The following is a 25,843-nucleotide window of genomic DNA, read 5'->3' on the forward strand; positions in this document are numbered from 1 at the left end:
AAAGCTGTTTTACGTTTATTGCTTAGACTTGCCTTTGAAAGTCAACTTTTATGCGAAAGAGAAACATTGTACGCCGCTTTTACAACCTTTAACTTCTTGATTAGACTCTGAGTGTAAATAGAGTTTTAGGTGAAAGATAAATATTGTGTAGCACTATTGATGGTACCTTTAAAGTCTATATTTTTAAGCCAACTAATGTTTATTTTTATTCAACGTTCACACTTGCTCTATTGACACGAGCTTCGGCTATTCCAACTACCTCTTTAACTCAGTTTCTAGTCATACTGTATTTACAGAATATACTTCATAGCTTCATCATCTTCACTAGCTTCATCCGCGTTTCTTTCGTTGTTTTTATAACTCTTATTTACATTTGTTTACACCGCCATAAAAAAAATTAGATATTAGCTATATGTGTGTGTAGTTTTATTAAGATCGGTGTTTAGTGATTGAGACAATAGTTCTCTAGGAATTTTAAAATTATTTTACATGATCTTTCACTATGAAAGATTTTCTGCTTCACAAACGTCTGAGATACGGATACGGTTACGGTTTTTAGAGAGAATATAATTCAAATCGTTGATTTTATCTGATTTTCCTCGTCACATATCTATTATATCCGCCAAATTTTAGGACTATAGATCACTTCAAAGTGCTCTACAAATATCAAGAATTACTAGAAGGGTAGTAAGTCACGCTATGAAAATAATTGTTACGTATCCATTCGTTCAACCATAAAAGATCATGAAGAACATCAACGTGATGATACATTCCTTAAATCATTTCAATACTTTAGTCCGTTCGTAAGTTTGATACTAAAGTAAGTAACAACTTTGTTGTTTTTATGTTTTACGTTTATTAAAACAGAAAAGCTTAAAGCATTATATATTTTTAGTATTCTTATAGGTAACAGAAATTTAGTAACAAACAATCGGAAAAAGCTTGTATAGCTCTATAACAGATATTTTACAGCCACCCTTATTAATTAAACTAAAGCCAGCTCTATTAAATTTTTTCCCAGAATATCCTAAAGCAATGCTGCCAGGATCTTAGGCAATATGCCTCGCTGCGATGGTTTCGAAGACGTTTTAGATTTTGTTTAGTTTTATTTTGATACATAGGTTATTTTAGGTTATTTCTATTTATAAATTTTTATTAATACATAACTATAACCTAAAATAAACTATTTATTAATAAATATATTAATAAATATATATTTATTAATAATTATTATTTATAAATATATATTACTTCCTTAAAAATAAAATAATGGTTTAAAACTTAAACCCCTTAATAAATGCCTTATGCCCCCTTTAAAAAATCACCTTCGAAATTATTCATCCAAACTATCAATTTTAATATTCCGTCGCTGGCGACTCGTAACCCCAAGTATAATAAAGCTCTGAATTTAAAGTTGTTTTATGCTTTTCCCTTACACTTTCTTTTAACAGTCGACTTTTATGAGAAAAAGAAGTATTGTATTGGTTTTTGCGGCTCTTTTAGAAACGCTAGAAGGAACGTTATTTATGACAGTACGTAATAACTATATTTGTTTATAAACTGTATGTACTGTTGAGGCATATACTTATATGTTCATTTAATTTTTGTTTCATAGTTTTACTTACGTTTAATCACAATGCTCATTGTAATTAATGTCCCACTGCTACGTACAGGCTATAGATTTTGCCATATCTTCACTTTTTTGTATACTATTTATTCCGTCAAAATAATGGTATTTGCAAATCGAATTAGAAGAAAAAGCTCTATCAAGCTGTTTTGTCAACGTGTGCTGACTAAATGGTATATTATATAAATTATATTTATAAAAATAACACTAGTATTTAGAAAATCATTAAATAAACCTGCGGAATATTTTATGTCTAGAACAATTTAAAAATTAAAAAGTCATTTTTAAGAATAGAAAACTAATCCTTGCACTTGCAAAAGATTTTCCATTATTAAGACATTGTTACGTAGATAAACCTTTTTACATCACGTTATTTCGGTGATTTTTTCAATTTTTCATATAGGTATCCATAGATAACGTGGGTGAAACCGCGGAACGCCTATTTATAACACTCGTTTACCCCTTATCCCAAAGAAAAAGTTCTTTTACAATATTCTTTGTTATTCTTTGTTATTCTTTATTACTCTTCCATTTTTTATTTTAGTACTAACTATAACAAATGATAGACCATTACCTTAAGGTTGATAAATTACGTTTATGGTTTGGACTTTAGACTTACCTTATGCCATAACGACATCGGCCGTTTTTCACTTCGAAGCTTTTATTGTTCACAATGTAGAGATAAACTTTTATTTCCTACTAGCAGTTACCTGCGACGTATCCTTTATTATATTATATTCATACAATCATCATCATCATATCAACCCATTACCGGCCCACTACAGGGCACGGGTTTCCTCCCACAATGAGAAGGGGCTAAGTCCACCCCGCTGGCCCAGTGCGGATTGGTGAAGTCCACACACCTGTGAGAACATTATGGACAACTCTCAGGCATGCAGGTTTACTCACGATGTTTTCCTCCACCATTGAAGCTAGTGATATTTTAATTGCTAAAAACGCACATAACTTAGAAAGTTAGATGTACGTGCTGGAACTCATCCCCTCGAAAGTGAAGTCGAAGTCCTAATCACTGGGCTATAACCGCTTCCACTTTCTTCTCTATTTATTCAATACTATTCGTAAATTCGTCTTCTGACTAATGGAAAAAGTTCTAATTGGTCCACACTTACTTCCAATACAAGTAGCCCAAAACTACTGTTTAAAAAGTCATATCATATCCTGTAGCCTGTTGGTATAGCTTTTTCGAAAATTAGCCTGGACGGACAGGCTGATAACTCGATTTGAGGTTTTTGTCAGTTTTTTAAAACTCCTTGACAGACGTGGTTTTTTTTAAAATTATTTTTGGGCAGTACCCAATCGCGCAAAAATTTATCAAATGGTTACTGCTCCATGTAAATAGTAACCTGATATCTAGTGGCATTAATTTAAAATTACAGATTATCACAGATTGAACTGTCTTTTGTAAAAATAATACAGATACCATTATTTTTTATCAACATCGACTTTCCTTTGAATCAAGTTTTTGTGGTCTGGAAACACTGAAGATTACTTGGTTGTGGCAGATTGCTTTTATGTCACGAACTGCAATTGTTATATTTGCTTCACAGATGTGGGTCTATCTACAGATATATACTCGTATATACGCGCGATTTGCTACCCTGGGATAAAAATTATCGGCTCTTTAACTAAACACAAATACTTATTTATGAAACACTGATTGGGCCAGTAATTTATCCTATCGATAGATTTTGAAGTATGTGAAAAAACGACTACTACTACTCTACTATATAATAATTATTTTTAAGGTGTCAGCAAACCGTCTTCCAAAGCCACTAGTTTATGAAGACGGTTTTTGAAAATAATTTTGATTTTTGATTACGAAACAATGATACAATGAACATTAACTAGACTGTGAGATGATGATAAAAAAAAAAAACCTGCCTAAGTTTGTTGTGGGCTCTTCTTAGACCAGGGCGCGTTTGGAACCCTCCTAGCTTTAGTTTTAAATTAACAAATGCAGATATCACCATCACTAATCACATTAGTGTAATATGTTAAATGTATGAACGCTTCATAAGTGCCTGTATATATAAAGTTTGAATTTGATATATTTTGTAAAATTCGTTCTATATACATATTGTTGAAGTTTAAGTTTTTTGCTTTTGCTTATCTTGCTGTTCTTTTATAGTTATAATTGACGGGCCTAGCAGCTGGCTTTCCTTATGGTAAGTGGGAAACCGTTGCCTATAAACGTAACAACACTTCACAGGCATATACATGGAGTAGGTCCTGTAACATGCCGCCCTGTGTCCATCAATTTGAAGCGTGCCTGCAGTTACACCGACAACCACGCCCGTCAGACCGAAACATAGCATTGCATCAATGCTGCTTAACGGCAGAAATAAGCATGGCGATAATACTTATTTACACTTTCCCGGACGAGCTCGGTTAGAAAAACGAATAAAAAAAAAAGATATACTACGACAATACACACATCGCCATCTAGCCCTAAAGTAAGCGTAGCTTGTGTTATGGGTACGAAGATAGCTGTTGAATATTTTTATGAAAATACTACACATATTAATGTGTATTTATTTAATTACTTACGATATACAGATAAACACTCAGACACTGAAAAATAATCATGTTCATCACACAAACATTTTCCAGTTGTGGGAATCGAACCCACGGCCTAGGACTCAGAAATCAGGGTTGCTGCCCACTGCGCCAGGCGGCCATCATACTACTACTAAATAAAAGATTTTTTTATGCTTTCAAAGTAAAAAATTGTAATTTAATGTTACCTATTCAATAGAACTCCCGAATATTATTTTTTTTAATCCTTTATTTATTTTCCCGAATATTTTTAATTTATTATATATTTTAATAAATTATTACAAATTATGGAACGGCTTGAAACAGTCGGAAAGTCGGTAAATAGTCACGTCGATTCGTTGCTCGTTTGCTTACGGACAGAAGGACAAACAAACCCACCCCATGTTTCATTCAAATTGTTATACGAAGCTTGGACCTACTTCTGCTTTTGAAAACGTTTTTTATTCATATCACAAATTTCATTAAAAAATGTAGAAATAATGAGGGCATTTTCAAGAAAAATCGCTTTTCAGGGAAAAGATATATATTAAAGTTTACACGTAGGAGGTCACTCCCCGTAGATTTACGCTTACTGCTTAACTACACAAACTGTATTACGGCCATTGATATATTTATTTATTTATTTATTTATTTATTCCCATCTAAAAATCTTACATTTTTTTCATTACAGGAAAAAGTTATCCTAATACGACAATGCAGCATGTTATGTAAATTTTAATAATATATATAACTATAGTGTATATGATAAAATCCAAATCGCTATATTTGTTAGTTATATATATATATATTATATATATATAATTTATATTATATATCGCTGGGTAAAGACCTACCGGACAGCATGTTAAATCGTCGCCTTTAACTCGATGCTCAGAGAGCAGGTTGGCAATAAAAATAAAGTACGTAATAAATTTTTATTTCAGCCTAAATCCTTATAAGCAACAAAACAAATCAATGTGTTGGTAACAACTTTATACTTAATCTTTATATTACCTCAATAATATATTTCATTCTTAGCCTACCGATCTTATCAGGCCAGTTTGTCCCCTAGTGCCCATGTGTATATCATTACAGTACCTCCAGAGGGGGTTATCCAGCTTGCTAGCCAATGTGCTAAGGATGGTATTGGTGCTTTTCACAAGCCTCTTCATAATAGATGCAGCACGTTTGTGCATGATTGCATAAGAACATCCGCAAACATTGCCGTATCGAGGTTTCCTCAGCACAGCTTTAAGCACATAGTTATATTGGACACGCAAGGAGCTGTAAGCTCGCTGCATATAAGCAATGGGTCTCGGTTATTATCATTACCATAATATATTAATTATTGAAACCCGCCAACCCACATTTGAGCAGCGGGAATAATGTTCGCTCTAGATCACTCTCAGCTATAATAGAGGACACAGACGCAAACAGTGAAGCATTAATAAGTTAGACGTTGGTAGACGTTATTTTTTAATTAGTAAAAATAATTGTTTTGTGTATTGGGTGTTGGCACGAAATGCGAAAACGTATTCTTTTTCTAACGCATCATTGAAACGTTAGGCGCGCCATATCTTGTTACAAATGTCTATCACTTTGGTACTCTTTTAAAATATCTTGGTAGTTTTTAGAAGTAAGACTTTTCCAGACACGTTCGAAATGCTAGTTGGAATGCATATTCAATGCAATGCATAGTCTAATACACTTGCAGAAATAAAATTGGGTTAGATGATACCCAAGAACTTAATATGGCCATGGTGAAAGGGCTCTTTTTGCGGTGAATAAAAAATTGCGGTTTTCGGATCTGCTCTAAAGATTGAAAGAAGTGATAAGCGTCAACTGTCAGTTTAAATAAAAAAACCTCGCTCCTCTTCAAATTCCTTCGTTTCCCTTCCAATAAGAGAAGCTATTTTAATCAAAATGTAGATCAAACAGACACATTCGAACTACCACCAATTGAACGTCGAAGTAATCAAACTTATTCGAACAAGTAAGTTCTTGATTGTCGTGTTCGCGGCAAGTTACAAGTACGTGAAGTGTGATTGTGTGCAAGAGCGTATCCACGGGATGGCAGGGGGGTGCTCGTCCACCCTAAATGTCGTAACAGGACTATGATCACCGCAATTATTTGAAATACATTAAGATTAGAAATATATATTGTCATTAAACATCGTTGTAATAACGGACGGAAAAGAATCTTAGGTACAGTAACCAATATTAAATGTTAAAATATATCAGCACATACTGTCAAAATCTAAGAAATAACTATCTGTATTAATTCATCATCATCAATCATCATCTTAAAAGTAAAGGAAAAATGCTGCGCGTGTACTTACACCACGTTTTGTTAGCACTTTTGCAATTTTTTAACAATCTTTTTTTCAAATCGTCGGGATTTTTTTTTTTTCCATGTACAAAAGTGGCATATTTTTGCTCTTTGCTTTTTACCTAACTTTATGCCAAAAATTAAGTCGATTGGTTGCTTAGTTTGGGCGTGAAGGGAGGATAAACAAACAAACACACTTTTGCATTTATAATATTAGTTAGGGCTAACTTCTTGTCGTAACTTTTGAATTTTCCGGCTTGGAATATAACTTATGGGTTGATTCAGGATATAAACTACCACTGTTGAAAATTCCAGTCAAAATGGTTCGTTATTACAGGCGAATTAATAAAAAACCCCTTCTAATTGTGGGAGGAGACCCCTGTAGTGGGCCGGTAATAGAATGATAAGATGATGATGAATAAAAAACATAGAAGCTTTCACATATTTTCTCATACTTAGTAGAGCTTTTTGTGTCAGAGCTCTTCCGGGGAAATACCTACTACCCCCATGCTTATTTCTGCCGCTAATTAGCGGTTGCATTGCAGTGTTCTGGTCTGAAGGGCGTGGTTGCCGGTGTAATTACAGACACTTGAGGCTCAACACCTACACGTCAGGTTGTTGGACACAGGGTGGCACGTTGCAAGACGTGTTCCAGGCATGTTCTATGAAGTGCTCTGTTTACAGGTGATAATTATACATTTACACGTGGTTCATCTAGGATTGTGACGGACGAACAAAATTAATACAGTAAAAAAAAATTTAACCCCCCTTTACAACAAAACCTGGCTACGTCCTTGATTGTATGATAAAGTTTCATGTAGTGACGACTAGTTGTGGCCTTGTGTGTTCTACAAGATTTGTGCGGTGTACAGGGTGAAATTTTGAGATGGGTGAGTTTGGGTATTTCCGACATTGTTGGCGAAACTTGTTTCAGAATAACCATCGCTTCAGTTTGAAGGGGATACCGCAAAAATAAATATGACCGGAATGTTGAAAGACTAGATTTATTATAATAGTTTCTTCCAAACTCTCAGCTACCTAAACTCTTTCGAAAATGTTTTCAGTGATGAACTTGATTTAAACTTGTAAACTGTGGAACTATTTGGAAGTCCAAACTTAGTGAATTGGCAATGGAGAGGTATTTTTGTAGTATCTGTGCGTCTGTGCAATCTGGAATGAGAACTTTTCATGTATATAGTATGTCGAGAAAATAATATCGTTCAAATTATGAGACGTTTTATTTCTTTTTAACAAGTGTTTTCTGATACTGATAATTACTTTTTATTCAATTTTAAGTGAGCCCTGGACTGCGATCACACCTGATGGTAATCGATGATGCAGTCTAAGATAGTAGCGGGCTAACCTTATCAGTATCAACGCGATATCGTATATCGTACCGAAACGCTAAATCACTTAGCGGCATGTCTTTTTCTATAGGGTGATAACTAGACTCCCACCAGAATAGAACGGAAAAGTTCAGAAATTATAAATTACAAAATTGTCCCTAAAAAAAAATCGAACCTGGAATCTCCAAAATTTTCGAACTCCTCTCATAAGACTACGCCACTCACCACTGCGCCAGGAAGATCGTTAAAATCGTACCTACTTTCAATCGGATTATATAAATAAGAACACTTGAACAAAGTCCTCTTAGTGTCAGAATAATAGTATACATAAATAATTCGTATAAACGTAAAAAGGAACGGTTGGCAATTACTGTTTTTATTACTATCGATCAGTAAAACCAATGGAAAGCAATCATTCTTGAAGGTATCTGAAGGATTCTGTGTAATTTATGCACCGCTTTGTCAATTTAAACCACGGCCTTTATGTCAACGACCATCTACTGGAAGGGGCCATCCGTTCCTGAGAGGTCAAGGAGTTTCCCGCTGTTCAGAGGGTACCCGACTTCTCCCCTAGGAAGTTATTAAAACGCTGTTTCTCACTCCGTTTGCTTCTGTAACAGGAAACAACCAATAATCCTGTAACTTTGTAACTTGATTTCACAAATACTGCTTATAATATGCCAGGAGGCTGATTAGCAGGTTATATTATTTTACTTCTTGTACTCTTACATATTATCTTGTTCTGTTTGAATTTATTTATCTTCTATTCTAGTTTATTTTTTACATTACGTTTAGTATTAGCAGTTATTTGTAATTAATAAAAGGGTAAAAGATCGTAGTGTTTGTATTATCTTTGCTGTTTATTGATAGCTTCCCGATGAGTATACAAACACTACGTCAAACCATGTCGCTGTCTCTCCGTGGCATCACCTTGGGTCTCTACTAAAAATCGGCGCTGCAGAATTCCTTAGTAGGTACCTACTGCCATGGTGCTGCAGCACAGAGCTGACGAGGTGACATTAACCACAGAGACACAACGTAGATTTTAATTATGTGTTTTTCTTTTTTTTTCCTCTTCTTTTTTCTTTGTTTGTTCATGGTTAATTAAGTTGATTTTGTGATTAATAAATCATTTTATTATTAGTATGAGTCGCTTCCCGCAGTCGGTCTGTCCCCATAATATATGCTTAGATCTTTTAAACTACATAACGGATTTTGTTGCGGTTTTTAATAGATAGAGTGATTCGAGAGGATGGTTTATATGTATATACATGCATAAAATAGTAGATAATAGAAAACATCGATAATTTTAGACGTTTCCATTTTTTTTTTACTACGACAATACAAACACAAATTAAATATAAGCATAATATTTCTTTGAATAATAAATTTTATCGGTAATTTATTCTTCAGTTCTTAGCATTTTTGCTGACTTTGCTTGGCCTATGACTAAGCTAAGAAAATTCAAAAATATTTTTTTACTTTCTTACCGTAGCTTCTAAATGCACTAAGCACAGGCCTTCTCTCTCAAAGGAATTAGGGTTTAAGAGAATATACCCGACGGCCGATTGGCGCAGTTTGCAGAGGCCCTGCTTTCTTAGCCCAAGGCTGTGGGTTCGATTCCCACTACTGGAAAATGTTTGTGTGATGAGCATGAATGTTTTTCAGTGTCTGGGTGTTTATATGTATATTCTAAGTATTTATATGTATTATTCATAAAAATATTTATCAGTCATCTTAGTACCCATAACACAAGCCACGCTTACTTTGGGGCTAGATGGCAATGTGTGTATTGTCGTAGTATATTTATTTATTTATTTATTAAACCCAAACGCGCGTAGCGATTGATATGCATATATCATTAGTGATTGTCATCTCTTGTAAGTGTAAAGAACTACGCTTATGCCCAAGCTCCAGCTTTTACAGAAAAACATGATAATTCCAAATTTTTAACCAGACGCGAGAATCGAAGCCAGGACCACGTAATCCGTAGTTAAAAAAGACAAATGTAGATGGTATAATTGATATTTGTTTCTGTGGTTTTCTTCATTGTAGCAATATTATCATGACCTTGTAGTAGTCTTATCATAACATGTCCATAAGCCTCTGGGCTGTTAGCAGACACTTTTTCCTCTCATAAAAAGACCTCAACAAAGTACGAGTATCGCGCCGAGAGTAACTAACGACAAAAGTTTCGGGCTAATGCCGCGGCGTTTATTCGCCTCGGTCCATATATTTTTATGTGTCTACTCATTAACTTTATAGTTTGCGCCAGACCTCAGCCTAATTCTACTTAACGTGCAAAGTACGTTTACGTCGACCTTGAAAAGTCAATTATTAACTGATTAGCTGTGGCCCGCGTTTTTGTCCGCGTTTATTAAGGTTTTTTTAGAAATCTTACCGGGAATCTCGGGAACCGTTTGATTTCAACTAACTGTAAGCCAAAACTCAAACTTTGGACGTAAAGGAAAGGCAAAAAGACAAACAATTGTTCAAAAACATATTTACATTAATTACATAAGTTATGATTCCAAAAAAAATTTAAGACAAAAAAAGTAATAACCAACTAAGACAAAAGCTTTAAAAGTATCAGGTATTAGCTCAGCTCAGCTTTCATATCTCACAAGATAGAAAAATTAATTTTAAAATATAAAATGTAAATTGTTGATATTGGAAAAGAGCAACTGCTGAGTTTCTTGCCGGCTTCTTCTCGGTAGAATCTGCCTTCCGAACCGGTGATAGAGTCACGACACAGAGACAGACTTGACGTTTCAAAAGTGCTTATATTGAACCTACTTGAAATAAATGAATTTTGATTTTGAATTTTTGAATTTTGAATTTCATATTTCAGAAACCTAACACTTAGAAGATTGTGTTTTTTTGATAATACTTTTCGATCCCTAAGGGATTTAGATTTGGAAAATTAAAGTAGCCTGTGTTGCTAGTCGTTCACATACTCTTGAAAGTCCCTTAAAAGTCAATATTAGCAGTTGTTTACCCGGAATATCAACTACCACTATACCAAGTTTTATTTGAATCCGTTCAGTAGTTTTCACGTGATGCCCGGACAGACAGACAGACAGTCAAAAATTAAATAAAAATCTGTTTTGGACTCAGTATCGATTATAAAGCATCCCCCGGTCAAAATTTTCAAAATATATTAAATGTTCTGTACATACAATCTTTCAGTGACAGTTTTATTATAAGTATAGTAATAATGGAATAAAAATTAAATTAAAATCAGTATTTAAGTAGGTTTCAACGTAAAACGTAAAATAATTAATATTTACAATGGCTCACGTAGGTTTACAATGGACTTCCGGAAAGTCTATAAGGATATGAACAGGCGTTGCTCCTATCCTATAGTATCATAGTACTTTAAAATTAATTGACAAAGTGGTTTAGGAGTTACATCGTATCGTCCCTGTACACATATTTGTTGTTCTAGAGCTTTACTTTGAGCCCTCTCCGAGGAGTTAGGGTTAGTTGTGTTTGAGTTGGTATTAGAGATAGTTTCATATGAGTCTAATATGTGTTGACGTGTTTGGAAAGTTTGATAATTTAGTATGTAGACTGCACTCAGTATTTTTTAGTCAGTATTATAAAATTTGTAAATTTAGCGTATCTGGCGAATATCGTTATATCATAGCGTTAATGTGAAACGCACCTGTACCTAACTCAATTCGGTTGTCTATAGTTTGGTCTTCTATATTCATCTTTGTTAGGTCTTCATTCAATTAAAATGAGACGGTTATTATGACATTTACGGTTATTAGGCGTGTACATTTATCTTATCCTTACTAATATTATAATAGTTAAGGTAGCCTGGATGAGATCACTTTTAGTGATAAGGCCGCCTTTTGCATATAATTTATGTTAAATAAAGTGTTCCTGTGTGTAAATAAAGTTGTTTAAATAAATAAAAATTATAAATGCGAAAGTGTATGTTGTATGTTTGGCCTGTCACTTAAGTCCTAAAAATAATCAACTTGATTTTTGGAATAGAGTTAATTGAAAGGATTGAGACATCGGCTGCATAGGTTTTTTTTTTTATTCCTAGAAAACAAAGATTGCCACGGAATTAGTAAAAAACCGTAATGAGCAAAACAGCTAGTTTATTAATAAATTCATTAATAAAAAAAGGAAAGGGCATGGGCAGTAAAAGAAGAAACTTAAAAGTAGAATAGGTAGTAGAAAAGGCGGCCTTATCGCTTAGTATCGACCTATTTAGCAACCTTAGGGACACAGTAAGAAAACCGAATAGTTGGGTGTATTATTATTACATACATACATCATCATCATAATCCACTTACCAGCCCTACAGGGCACGGGACTCCTGGCCACCACGCTGGCCAAGGGCGGAGTGGTGGACTTCACACGCCCTTGAGATCATGACGGAGAAATCTCAGGCATGCAGATTTCCTCACGATGCTTTCCTTCACCGTTAAAGCAAGTGCTTAAATAAAGAACACACATAACTCCGAAAGTTAAGAGGTGCATGCCGGGCATCGAACTCGGTCCCTTACATAGCCGTAGCTGAAGCCTTACCCAGTAGGCTATCACGCTTTATTACATATTATTTATGTATACGGGTATTAGTATTAGAGTCTGGACTCTAATACTAATACTAATGAAACGTTATTGTAACTGATATAAAAGATTTACTATCATCCGCAATAACTTCTCTTTGCCGCAAGATTAATAAGCGCGCAGCCATTATCTGCTACACAGCCGCGCTGAGAAACAAACAGCTGGTTATAATCCGAAAATGATGGGGGGTAATTAACGGAACAGATTAAACCCCCACTTCTGAAAATCTGATTAAATTAATGATCAACTAAAATAGCTATTACATATGCCATTATCTATATATATCTATGTTTTACGAAAGGAACGACCACGGTGGCGCATCAGTGGGCGCTGTGCTTTTAAGTGGAAGGTTCCGGGTGCGAACGGAACGGGGACGTTAGGGGCCATTTAGAACAAGAATTTATAATTTCTGAATTTTCTCTGTTCTGGTCTGGTGGGAGGATTCAGACGTGGCTAGTGGCACTACCGACAAAGACGTGCCCCATTAAAGATTAAGCGTCCCAGTTTGATATACCTAAGCTTTACCCCTAACAGGTTAGCCCGTAAGGCCAAAACCATCTTAGACTGCATCATCACTTACTAGCAGGTGAAATTAAACTCAATGTCTAACTTAAAGTGGAATAAAAAAAACGTTTTATGGCATGCAGCGTTGGGCAAGACATTCTACAGAATATCTTAGATGATATTGGTAACCTAACATAATTAATAATGTACACGAAAGATCAGTACCTCGTTAATTAATTTTTAAATTACATAGCATTTCCAAGAAGTGTTATTAGTTAGGTCTAGGTAAAATTAGCTAATTCGTATTATAATTTACGAAATTTTATGCGGGACGTTGTACAATATACATAATTACCCACACCAGTTACAACATTTTGTCATTAATTCTGTCAAGTAACCTTTATAACATCAAAAATAGATAAACAACTTCAACGACGATTCGATAATTTAATCGGCAGCCAACGTTTCAGTAACTGGGATTAAGTGATTAATTCAGAAAATGACAGTAATTTTAAGTTACTTATATTCTTAAAGTCTTAAAGTTTATATCAAAGTTTTCGCTTCCTTGGTCCATGCTTTCAAATAATTACATAAAGCTGCCCTTAATTGTAAGTAATGATACCGTCTAAGATGGTAACGGGCTAACGCTAGGGATATGGCAGTTATATATACATACATATATATATACTCGTATATATATATATATATATATTACGATAACGCACACATCGCCATCTAGCCCCAAAATAAGCGTAGCTTGTGATATGGGTAGTAAGATGACTGATGAATATTTAAAATAGACACCTAGACACTGAAAAACATTAATGTTCATCACACAAACATTTTGCAGTAGTGGGAATCGCACCCACGGCCTTGGACTCAGAAAGCAGGGTCGCTGCAAACTGCGCCAATCGGCCGTCAAAGTTATATAAAGCACATACATCTGACCGATTTGTACGCGACATCGTACGGGAACGCTAGTGTACGGTGGTAACTACCCGCGACCAGAGAAAATTCAGAAATAATAAATTCCTAATTACCCCTGCCGAAGATCGATCCCGAGATTTTCCTCTTATATAGGTATATCTCAGTAAAATCTCAGCAAAGTCAGTGATTCTTTATAATCATTAGGTAGGTCCGATTATTTATTTTGATGATTCGAGAGTTCGGGATACAACCCTCTAGGGATCATAACCTCTTACTACATAGCAACCCTTATTTGACTCAAACAAAACCCCACGCGTCTAAAAGATTACTGACATTTCTATCCGATACATCTGACCTTATAATGAAAGAAGTTTTCGCTCATCTCAAATAGGTCAAAGAATAATAAATAGGTATTTTAGTTTCGGCAAAATAGGAAATAAGTAGAGCGATACTATTTGCGCGAATAGAATGTATCATTTCTACGCTCTAGCGAATTGACTGATTTGTGTTTACCTTTTCTTCTGGCATTTATTTTGTTCTATGACAGTGTTTTTCAATAGAATAAAGGTTTTAGTTAGATATGGGATTCTACTATTATTTTGCTCCGCTTTTGGTTTCAAATAAGCTTATATTGTATTTTCAAACTAATGATTAGCCTGAATTTAATAAATATTTCTTCTGAAAATAAAGTTTTGAAATTATTATAACTAACATGTTATTTGGCTTTGGCTATTAAGTAAAAGCCCGGTATCTAAACGGTGCGTTGGGTTTACACTCTATGGGAGAGAAGGTACTATAAAATATACTCAGAAGCGGGGTAAATGTTGATGATGGATTCAGTAAACTAGCGCTAATTAACTATTTACAATAGGTATAATAAATATCGTTGAGAAATATATTAAATTACAGCTCAGTCAATTTATTTTCCTCTGTCCTACTTATAATAAGAAAGAAATAAACAATAAATTATTGGTAACAAATATAAAACGAGGTCGGAGATCCAAGAAGGTACTTCGTTTTAATAAAACAATGCCACAGTTATTTCTCCGTTCGCCAAAAAGATGAAATATTATGAATATTTAAAGGTATCAGTCAGTAGGTATTCGATACTCTTTGGATTAAGTTTAGTAAAATAAATAAGTACAACAGAAAGGGTCCTTTTGTTGCTTTAGATTCACGAGTTTCTTTAAACCTGAATAAAAAAGCGTCTGAAAGGAAAGGATTTCGTTGAAAATTGAACATCTTTTGTAATACTTCTTATTAGCGATACCTTATTCTAATCTAATCTGGTGAGTTGAGTGAATGCTTTTATAACCTGACTGGCGGTTTCTACAACATCATTGTATGTGTGAGGAGAATTTACAAGCATGCAGGTTTCCTCACGATTTGTTTTCTTCACCGTTAAAGGAAGTGATAAACGCATATAACTCCGAAGTTAGAGGTGCCTCCCTTCGTAAGGAAGGCCGAAGTTTAAACAAATAGGCGGTATCCGATTTTTAATAAAGGTATAAGTATACTTAGGTACATTACAATGTACTGTATTAGGTTTAAAGACTATTTGTTCTCAAAAGAAACAGTTTCACTTAATGAGAAATTAAAAATTAACATAAAGAAGTGGTAATATATTATCTAGTTTAGTGTGATACAAAAAACAAATTAAACACAAAAATACAAAAGGTGGCGCGTTTATAACAAATTTAAACAATGCTTTTTAACTTGTTTTTAAACTATTTTAAAGATTTCTCGCAAAAAATCTCTTTGGGTAAACTATTGTATAGTGGTGCTCCCTCAACCTGTATAGTTTTACTGCCATACTTAGTTCTAGTCTTGGGTAATCTTAATTTATGCCTACTTAAGATTACCCAAGACTAGAACTAAGTATGGCACGAATTGAAAAAGTAAATACACTTTTATGACTTTTATTGGTTTCTCGTACTTTCTGAGGCTCGAAGCAATCTCGCCTTGTTTGATATCAAACAATTGAGATTGGAAACCCAATACTCGTTCTTGTTAGAAATTGGAATGACGAAGTTATTGCAATAAAGTCTATATAATATCGAAAACGATAAGTTTCTACAAGAGTTTATTGTGAAAGATATTAAAAAACTGACTGATTCAGATCTCGTCCACCTCCGTGGCGCAAAGATGAGCGCTGGAGATACGAAAAAATAAAGTATAAACTCTTAACATAGTACGGCACATATAGTTTTTTTGACGACCTCCCTGGCGCAGTGGTGAGCGCTGTGGTTTTAAATGGGAGGTCCCAGGTTCGACCCTAGGCATTGCAATGTGGGAATTTATTATTTTGAATTTTCTCTGCTCTAGATTGGGGGTATTCGACGACTATATGTGGTATATAGTAGTCACATACCCCCAATCTAATGATATAATGCGATACTATCTTAGACTCTATAATCACTTGAAACTAGGTGAGATTGTAGTCAGGGGCTAACTTGGTAGAGCGAATAGGAAAAAATAAAAAAGTAATTATTCGTTCCAAAAATACCTAAGGACCTTTAGATATTTTTGTTATTTCTGAAATAAGTTTGTGAGTTATAGATAAAATTCACACATCGCTTAAGGCAGTATTGTTTTAAAATGATAATGCTCTATAACATAGCTGGTCACCGTGGTTTTACCCGCGTAACGAAATGAATAATAGCAGCAAAACTTTTTTTACTTTTCTCTTTATGATATTAATCTGTATTATATAAGACCTTGATGCCTCTAAATTAAAAATTTTAATTCTGAAACAAACTACAGTACTAATCTATTCGGTTGGTGCCTACTGCTTTAACCGATGAATAAAACCGTTTACATTTTATAAACATTCCTAAAATCTAAGCAACGTGTTTTACAAATCCCGTGGGAACCGTTGGTTTTCCTAGGATAAAAAGCCTATGCTACTCTCCGTTCTTTGAACTAAATCTATACCAAACATTAATTTTATTGCTTTTTTTGTTATGGCGTGAAGGAACGACAAACAAACTCACATTCGGATTTGTAATATAATATTAATAGCCTACTCGTTACAGCTCACTTACCTGATTGACACCAGCTCTCTATGGCTATGCTCTAAAGCGCTTGAGCATTTTATGCTCTAAAGCATTTGTCAGGCAGTGTTATATGAATAGAATCTGAGGAGGAAGAGGTCATTTCGGTCACTTTTAGGTCTTCGTAAAATTAGCAGTTACGCAATATGCATTTGTCTATTACGATCAATGACCAATTCAAAATTCAAAAATTCAAAATTCATTTATTTCAAGTAGGCCTAATATAAGCACTTTTGAAACGTCAAGTCCATGAACAACATTTCATAAAATATAAAATCAAAACACAGAATGGCCTGAATTTAGTGTACACATAAACAAACCCCAAGTGGAAATACATAAAGCAGTCAGAAATAACATTAGCAATCTCATTTGTTATGTTCGATGTATAAATTAATACATAATGGTAAAACATCTTTGATAATCTATTTCAGGTTTCATTAATTAAAGTTACTCTACCGCTGACTGTACGATGAATAAAATATGAGCCACTTAATTTCCTGCAAAATATTCATGAACACTTCCTGAATTTGTATCTTAAGCATAAATCTGGCTTAGATAATTTTGCTTGCATTTGTGTAAAGTCAGTTTATCGATGTTGTCTAAGATAATATGCGATGATAAAACAATTCTTACCCACTTCCAAAATATAATTATTGCTGTTACTTTATCTATTATAAATAATTCCAGTGTCACGATGTTTGTCCGGTATGAACTCCGTAACAACGGAAACGATTTTAACTTGTGATGTGTCCAACTTAAGAGATTGCACAGTTTTTATTAAGGTAGTTAGTTGATTGGATTGAGTAAGTTTCCAATAGATGGAATCCCATGCCAGTGATAACAATTCGGAATCGAGTAAATATTGCAAATAGCAAATGACCGTCCCGGGAACCTAATCCCGTTTTGCCTTAGTTAAAATACTTTATATCCCTATAACAAATGACTGCAAATAATGTGTGACTTAATAGCAGCTAGTCGAAACGCTGGCTGGATGGATGGAAGTTTGGAAGTTTGAAAGAGATTTGATATCCATCAGTCTCAACTCCTATCACTAACAAAGAATATAATAGAGATATTATAAAGAAAATCGCATTGTTAGTTGATTCATATGCTGAAGCTAACGAAGAATTAATATAACAATCCTCATAAATGTGGCAACACTATATTTATTCAGTATTCTTAAGCAACATTTACCTAAAACTAGAACCAATGTCCTACCTCGTCATTCTAACTCAAGTCATACAAAATTCCGTTTAAATCTATTCAGTAGTTACAGCGCTAATGGCGAGCAAGATACAGACTGACCAAAATTCAAAAAAAAATTTAGTTTCAGTTCGATGTACCACCCGCTAGATTCATAGAAAAGTATAGCTTTTTTACACGAGCACTCTGGGGCACTTAACTGATCTATTAAAAAGCCTTTATAAGTAAAATGGATCTATTAACAAAATCCTTTCAATTACATAGTCCACTTTTGAACTCTACAAAAAAGGTTTCAGTAGATAATTTTACTGAAAAGTGTATTTGTCGGTAACAACTTAAGTGGCGTAAATCTGAGGTGAAATAATAGATGTGTCACATCTTAGATCAATAATACATAGATGGATGTGTTGCCAATCGTCAGTAAGTGCTCGTAAATAAGTTCTAACTTCAAATTGGGAGCCTGTTTAGCCTAATAAACTGTTGCTTTGTGTTTAACGTCTGAAATAAACGCAACTAAATGAAGGCAACAGTTTTCATATAGTAAAAAATGGCATTGACGGACTTAGTCAAAGTCAAAGTCAAAAATATCTTAACTCAAGTAGGCCCATAGGTGGCACTTTTGATGCGTACATAAGAATTACACGGTAGTGAGATGATGGCGATAACCACATTCGTAAGCTTTAAACTAAAGCTACGAGGGTTCCAAACGCGTCCTGGTCTAAGAAGAAGCCCACAACAAACTTAGCCGGGTGTTTTTTTTTTGTTATCACCATCTCACAATGTCATTTTAAATTATTAGAAGAGCAACCTGGTTATAGCAATAATTTACACCCAAGCTTTTTTATCGATTACGTAGGACTATAATAGGACTTTTCTATACGCTTACGTTTAATACAAACTTTGAACTTTTTAAGAGACATCTCCAAGATGTCAATTGGTAGTTTATTGTAGAATTGTAAGCGAATGGCCCATCTGAAACTAACGTCTATAAACAGAGCAACACTTCGCAGGGCATGTATAACTCCGTCGCGCTAAGATTTCACCTCGCAGATATAATATGATTGACATAATATAAGTCAATTAGCCAACATTGATTCGTTTAATTAATATTTCAATTACAACAACAATTCTTTTGAGGGATCATAATGATCTTTTTTTTGCATACCGTACCTAAGCGTCAGTGTAACGTCAACGCGAGGTACAAACTTAGCTTGACCGGGTAGTAAGTAACACATCCTACGAAGTGCCACCCTGTGTGCCAACCGGAGGCGAAGATGTTAGATAAATAAATAAATAAATAAATATACTACGACAATACACACATGGCCATCTAGTCCCAAAGTAAGCGTAGCTTGTGTTATGGGTAATAAGATAACTGATGAATATTTTTTATGAATAATATACATAAATATAATATATAGATAAACACCTAGACACTGAAAAACATTCATGTTCATCACACAAATATTGTCCAGTTGTGGGAACCGAACCCACGGCCTTGGACTCAGAAAGCAGGGTCGCTGCCCACTGCGCTAATCGGCCGTCAAAGCCGTGTTAAGCCTCATGTGCCTGAAATTCTACGACAACCACATCTTTCAGACCGGAACACAGCAATATTTCTTGGCGCCAGAAATAAACATAGTGGTAGTACTTCCCCGGCTGAGCCCTCCCACTATCTTATTCAAAGTGAAGCATACATTAAATATATTCAATATACTCGTATTTAACACTCAGTTTACTTTCATTCACTAATATGAGTGAAAACAATCAGTAAAAACAAAAACCGAACACATTTTTCTTCTAGATTTGATATGGTACTGCATATCTTGTACATTTATTGATCGAAAAGGCTCGTATTAAATGAATATGCATATTCCATGGCGACTTAGCAGTAAAATATCCTAAATCGCAAAAAATAACTGTTCCAACTGTTTGTATCAGAGATTACTAACAAAACAAAAATCTTCGATAGAAGCCGCTCCGTAAAAACAAAGTTAAGATTTAACAACGAATAATTGTTAAGTGTTAACCATTATTATTCATTGTACAATTACTATCTCCTAAGAATGCTCGGAGCGGAACGTGCGTAGAAAGTGCATTGCAAGAGATCTGCTTGGTGTGCGGTAAAAATATTAAAGAAGTTGTAAATTTTACTGTACAGATTCTCCCGTTTTTGGCGGAGTAGGTATAACAAATTGAGCTTAATTTTCATAAACTAAAGAATAACAAAGTTTGCTTTATAGTTCAGACAAATACCTAGATTGCCATCTCATCAAAAAGTAATTGTTTAACCTGATGATGACATAAACTTACTTAGTAATTATATTAAATAATCTTTCATTAATTTCATTTTGTAAAGGTCTCATAATTATTATTTTTATTATGGAATCTACTGGTGCGACATAATTGCTTTTTCACGTTACCATGCGTAATTTTGTGAATACCTACTCGTTGATGGGAAATCGGTTGGCATTATCAGTTTGCACGGTGTACAAGAGAAGTGAAGGTTACACTTTTCAGAGCATATCGTCAAACATTTTATACGTGCAGCTTGTGGGTGTCATATACACAGAGGGCTTACCTACGTATACAATACAATAATGGCTTTAGAGTATTGTTGGGGCTGCCGCGCTTCTGCAGTGCATCAAAAATGTTTGCGGAGAATCACGTTGATGTCTTCTACGCAATAATAAAAAAAGATCTGCATCAATGATGAGCAGAATGCGCGAAAGCTCCAACAATATTTTGAAAATATTAAGCAATAAATGGGAAAATGCCTTTATGGAGCACTGGGTAACACACTCACACACCAAGTGCTCAAGAGGGTACTTACCTCAGTTAGGAGATTCCTAATTATTTATTATTTATAGGTTTGGCCAATTTTAGTTGATAATATAGTAAATAAGATAATTGTTATTGTTGTAGCTATGGATTTTTAAATGAATTAAACGTTATTATTATTATCCTTATCATAGAATCATGATCAGGATGATACCTCATACTATCATTTATAAACCTTATAATTATTATTCACTCACACGAGTGAGGGATAGATCTTCGACCTTCCATGAAGTTTCGATGCGGGTTGGAAGGCTCTAACGATTATGGTTGAATTCTAAAATAAAACCGCTCAAGTGTGAAAAGGTCGACGATCGCCGTGGCTCAGTGGTGAGCGCTATGGGCTTAAAAGCCGATGTCCCCGTTCGATCCCTGGCGGAGGTAATTTAGGAATCAAAGCCTCCCTCCACCAAATCCTATCACAGAAAACTAATTATAAATTTGTAAATAGAACCCAACAACAGCAGTCACCAACCAACCACCAACATCCAACAGAAGTCGATGGAGACAGTTTACCAACGCGAAGTTGAGATCTCAGCGAACGACTATCAGTGATGAAGGAACGACCATAGAGAGAGAAATAGAACCCACCGGAGAATGGAACCCGGGACCTCGACTGTATACCACTGAGTTCACCACTGCGCATGCGAGGTCGTCATTTGTTTACAGATATAAATTAGACAATTACGTTACAAAATATTAAATGTATTAATTAATTGCGATGATGATGACGTTATCGATGATGGTGATGACCAGGTTTTTTGTTCGCAGGCAAGCAGCGTTGGGCGGTTAGGCAATATGCCGCGCGCCAGCGCACTCTTGCTGGCGCTAGCGGCTTTTATGCTCGCAGACCAGTGCATCTACGCCTCGTACATCGACCCTGGTAAGCGTTGAGGGAGTCAAATTATCTAACACCATGTACTCAAATTAAAATTGAAAAATTCATTAATTTCACGTTGACGTTTTAACAGTTTTAATAGGCCTACATAAAGTAAGCCTATTAACACTGTAGAAACGTCAAATCTATTTGTTTGTAGTGACCCTGCACTTTATACCGTGCGCGTTTTATTAAGAATGGAAACCAAAGAACAAAATAAAATCGTCCTTATAACATCATCGAACAAGCTCGTCTCAGCTCTCCTTGGCTCACTTACGCCACTTTGTAGGGCAAAAGGACGTAACATTGATATTAAATTTTGTACTTATCTTAGGACAGTTACTAAAAACTCCGAAAGATAGGAATTTAAATCTTAACAAGATTGTTTTCACGACGGAGTGACGTCAACCCGTGGCACCAGTTAATTCGAATGAGTTATTTTTTAAAAGATCAGACACGTTTGAATTTTTTCATTTCATTTATTTGTTAACTGAACACAAAATATACGAGATGATAAAATGCAACCTGAACTAAATAACAGCACAAATTCCCGGGTAAATATCCTTTAAAACTAAGTAACTATTTCTAGTAGTAAAAGCTTCGTTATCAAATAAAATAAGTATCCCGCAAAGACAAGGAATCTCGGCAAAATAGTAATAGGCACAAAGAATAGACTAAAAAATGCGCATGGAAATGAGAACCTTTTTTTGAAATGTACAAAACTATCGCAAAGAACTTTAACGTATAAACACCGGCAAAGTCTTTTCTGAACTTTCTCCCTCCCAGTAAAAGCGGAATTTAGAACTACTTTTAAATACATTACCAGTAGAATATTTGAATACTTTTATCTGAACAGAAAGATAAAATTAAATTTGAAAAATGTAGAAGCAGTTGAATCTTTTTTAGAAAAGAGCAACTGTTGAGTTCCTTGCCGGCTGAAAAAGGCAAAAAAGTTAGAAGTAACTGAAACCAAACAGACTCCCCCGCGGGTAACACCGCTGTACGCAGCTAGTATTATTCTAATTTCGTGAGAGTTTGACATAGCTAACTAAAGTTACATGAATAACGTGAAATTAAGTTTTCACAATTCACGCGGGAACCAGTCAAACCGGTTAAGTGGTTTCGGCGCATAAGAGTAATATAAACATACACGCGTATATATACAATTTTGTTGTTTTAAGTTTTGTGTGATTGCTGCACCCTTGTCACTTTTGTGACAAAATGCCGCTCCCTAAAATTTGCACTCCACCCAAATACAGTGAATATAGAATTGGTTGCATATAAAATTACGTAAAAGAGTTTTCGAAAATATGCCACAGAGAAAACCGAATAAGTTCTGAAAATCTCGAAAATCTGCTATTTGTATGAAACTAAATACTGTACGAACACATTTTTCTGAAGTTTTTATAACATGACTTCGTGAGAACCAAACTAATCTGAACTTTTCGTACGACTTGAAATTGTGATTACAAATCAAAAGTAACATAAAAGTTTCTAAGAATTTTTCATTACAGGTGACGAGGACATCGAAATAACCGGGCCTGATTACGAAGAAGACCCATCCGATCTCCAACTTCTTCACGATGTTGGCAAGTGAGTAAAACAAAATAAAAAAATAATCAGACATCAATATTCTGTAAGTAAACAAAAGTTATAACGTGCGAAAGAAATTGCTCTTCTTTACAGTCACACGCAATCAACGTTCTCAATTATTATAGTCATGTTTACATTTCTGTTTACAATTAACGTTATTTAAAATGTGATATTTTTTGAATTTTAATAATTCAATATTTTACCACTGCAGGACTTTTATGCCAAACTAATATAATAAGAAATAGTATAAATAATTTATTATATTGAAAGTTGTAAAAATATAATTTTAAATCTTAGATAAATCCAATAAATCGTTTGACGACACTAAATGCTGAACGTTATGTAGTATCTTGAAGAAATATCGCTTAAATTGTCTCGCAACACAAAAAAAGAGGGTTAGTTGTATGAAAAAATGTTCTATGAAATGTCAATCCGTTATTTGTAGGCAACAAAAGCGAAAAGGTGAAGGGACGCTGCGTAGTCATAGATCAAATAAATCTATATTACTGCTTAAAGAAGGTTGACCTAGATTGGTTGACCAAATGGTAACTGATTCCAAATATAATTATAGTCTTAAAGACTCCGGTCACGGTCGTTATCATACATACCGAATACTAATTATATGGATGTTACCTCAGAATCTAATTTCTTCAATATTTCTTTATTCAAATTGGCAGATAGATGGCACATTTGATGCGTACATTATATGTAACATATGACCAAGAAGTGAAGCGATAATTAAATTCGTTAACTTAAAATTAATTAAAGCTGCGAGGGTTCCAAATGCGCTTTGGTTTGAGAAAAAGCCCAAACAAACTAAGCCGGCAGTTTTTTTTTATTCCTTTTTCATGAACGAAAGAATGATTGAATGCATGAGTTCTATCGCGCGCCACAAAAAGATTCAAACAGTTTGGCAACCTTATCGCTACATAGCGATCTCTTCCAGGCAATCAATGGCGCTACCGAAAAGAGAAGGCCTATTTAAAGCATTGGGACATTTAATAGGATGATTGTAATAGCAAAGAAGCTCGCGGATACAAACTTAGGCTAGTATTCAAATATGTGGTTTCAGACGTTCGTCGCTGATCTACGTTTTCAGGCGTGCGTGCATACGGCGAGGAGGCAACTGTGACCATCGGCCGGGTGACTGTTGCCATTCGTCCTCCTGCCGCTGCAACCTCTGGGGGTCCAACTGTCGCTGCCAGCGCATGGGACTCTTCCAGAAGTGGGGATGATGCTTCAACGTTACCATCTCCCGCCGCGCCTTCAACAACTAGGCGCAGCAACTAATGACCATTGCGTTTTATCACCGGACCCGTTGCGTTAGCTTATACATTTATCTTCTCTTCAATCTCATATCGTTTTAAAGTAGAAAATTTGAATCGAAAACAGGGACGTAGTTTTTAGTTCGGAGATATTTTTGGACCATTTATACTAAAAATTATAGCCGCTTTCTAGTCTTTGGTTCGTTGAGTTCAATTAATTGGTTTTACACTCTCGTTTGTTAACCTTTCTTTGTCTGATTGCGCTGAGTGTCCGCCTACCTGGTTGGGCAATCACCCAGCCTTATTGCCCAATCAGTATGCTTTGACCCTAAGCTCGGCCAATCAGAATCTAGATACTGCTTCCAGCTGTGGGTTCCTGAACGTTTAATTTACATTTTTATTTCCATACTTGAACCCATCGCTCCAAGCAGTCTTATTCTATTGCAATGTATGTATGTAGAGTTAAGTAAAATAATCGTAGAAAACAGTAGCTAATTGGTGGTAAACTTATGTCTATAGGAAGTAGATGATACAGATTAGAGAAAAATTTAAATTTAACTTTTGAAATTAATGTTCTAGCTATTTAAGAGACTAACCGTAAAGAGAAACTTGGTGAAAGACGCTATTATAAGCCTTAATAAATACAACAACGCCACATATTTGCGATTGGCAACTTAGTATATTAAAATACTTATTAATGTGTCAAAGTATAATTCTTATAATATTATTATATAAAACGAATCTTTAATGTATTCTATGCGTCTCTCGGACAGGGGGTATATGGTATTGCAGCCTAGTAGAATCATCTATATGTAGTTTCTTAAATTATTATATAATATTCCTGATTATGGAATATAATAAATGTATGATTACTAATATTGGAATATGGAAAACGATATATTGTATTAATAAATGTTTATGGACGATATGTGTTTTTATTTTATCCAAATCCAAACTACAAGTATCTAACAACATGCGCAGTGGAGTTTTGTAAGTGAAGTGATCTGGGGTCGATTATCTGCTTTTTCATAGTTATACCAACCAGAGGTGGGCTACCTTATGGTAGAGTAGTATTTTATGTGACAGAGCATGTCCGGGGAATATACTGTCATTTGGTAATCTTTAAGGCACTGAT

At 34.8% G+C, this 25,843-nt stretch overlaps 1 protein-coding gene across 2 annotated transcripts in view; it reads left to right on the top strand.

The window, feature by feature from the left end:
• LOC120624968 (U8-agatoxin-Ao1a-like) overlaps window positions 1-25,634 on the top strand; it is a 78,895-nt gene extending 53,261 nt beyond the window's left edge. The window contains exons 2-4 of one of the 2 annotated variants that reach the window (XM_039891820.1): window positions 21,745-21,856; window positions 23,365-23,443; window positions 24,516-25,634. In XM_039891820.1, the coding sequence (XP_039747754.1) occupies window positions 21,772-21,856; window positions 23,365-23,443; window positions 24,516-24,678 (327 nt within the window). In that variant the 5' untranslated portion in view covers window positions 21,745-21,771 and the 3' untranslated portion in view covers window positions 24,679-25,634. The remainder of the gene's footprint in view (window positions 1-21,744; window positions 21,857-23,364; window positions 23,444-24,515) is intronic. The other variant, XM_039891821.1, reaches the window with a different exon arrangement.
• Window positions 25,635-25,843: the final 209 nt, after the last annotated feature.

The sequence above is a fragment of the Pararge aegeria genome, chromosome 7, assembly GCF_905163445.1.
Source record: "Pararge aegeria chromosome 7, ilParAegt1.1, whole genome shotgun sequence".
Taxonomy (NCBI): Eukaryota; Metazoa; Arthropoda; class Insecta; order Lepidoptera; family Nymphalidae; genus Pararge; species Pararge aegeria.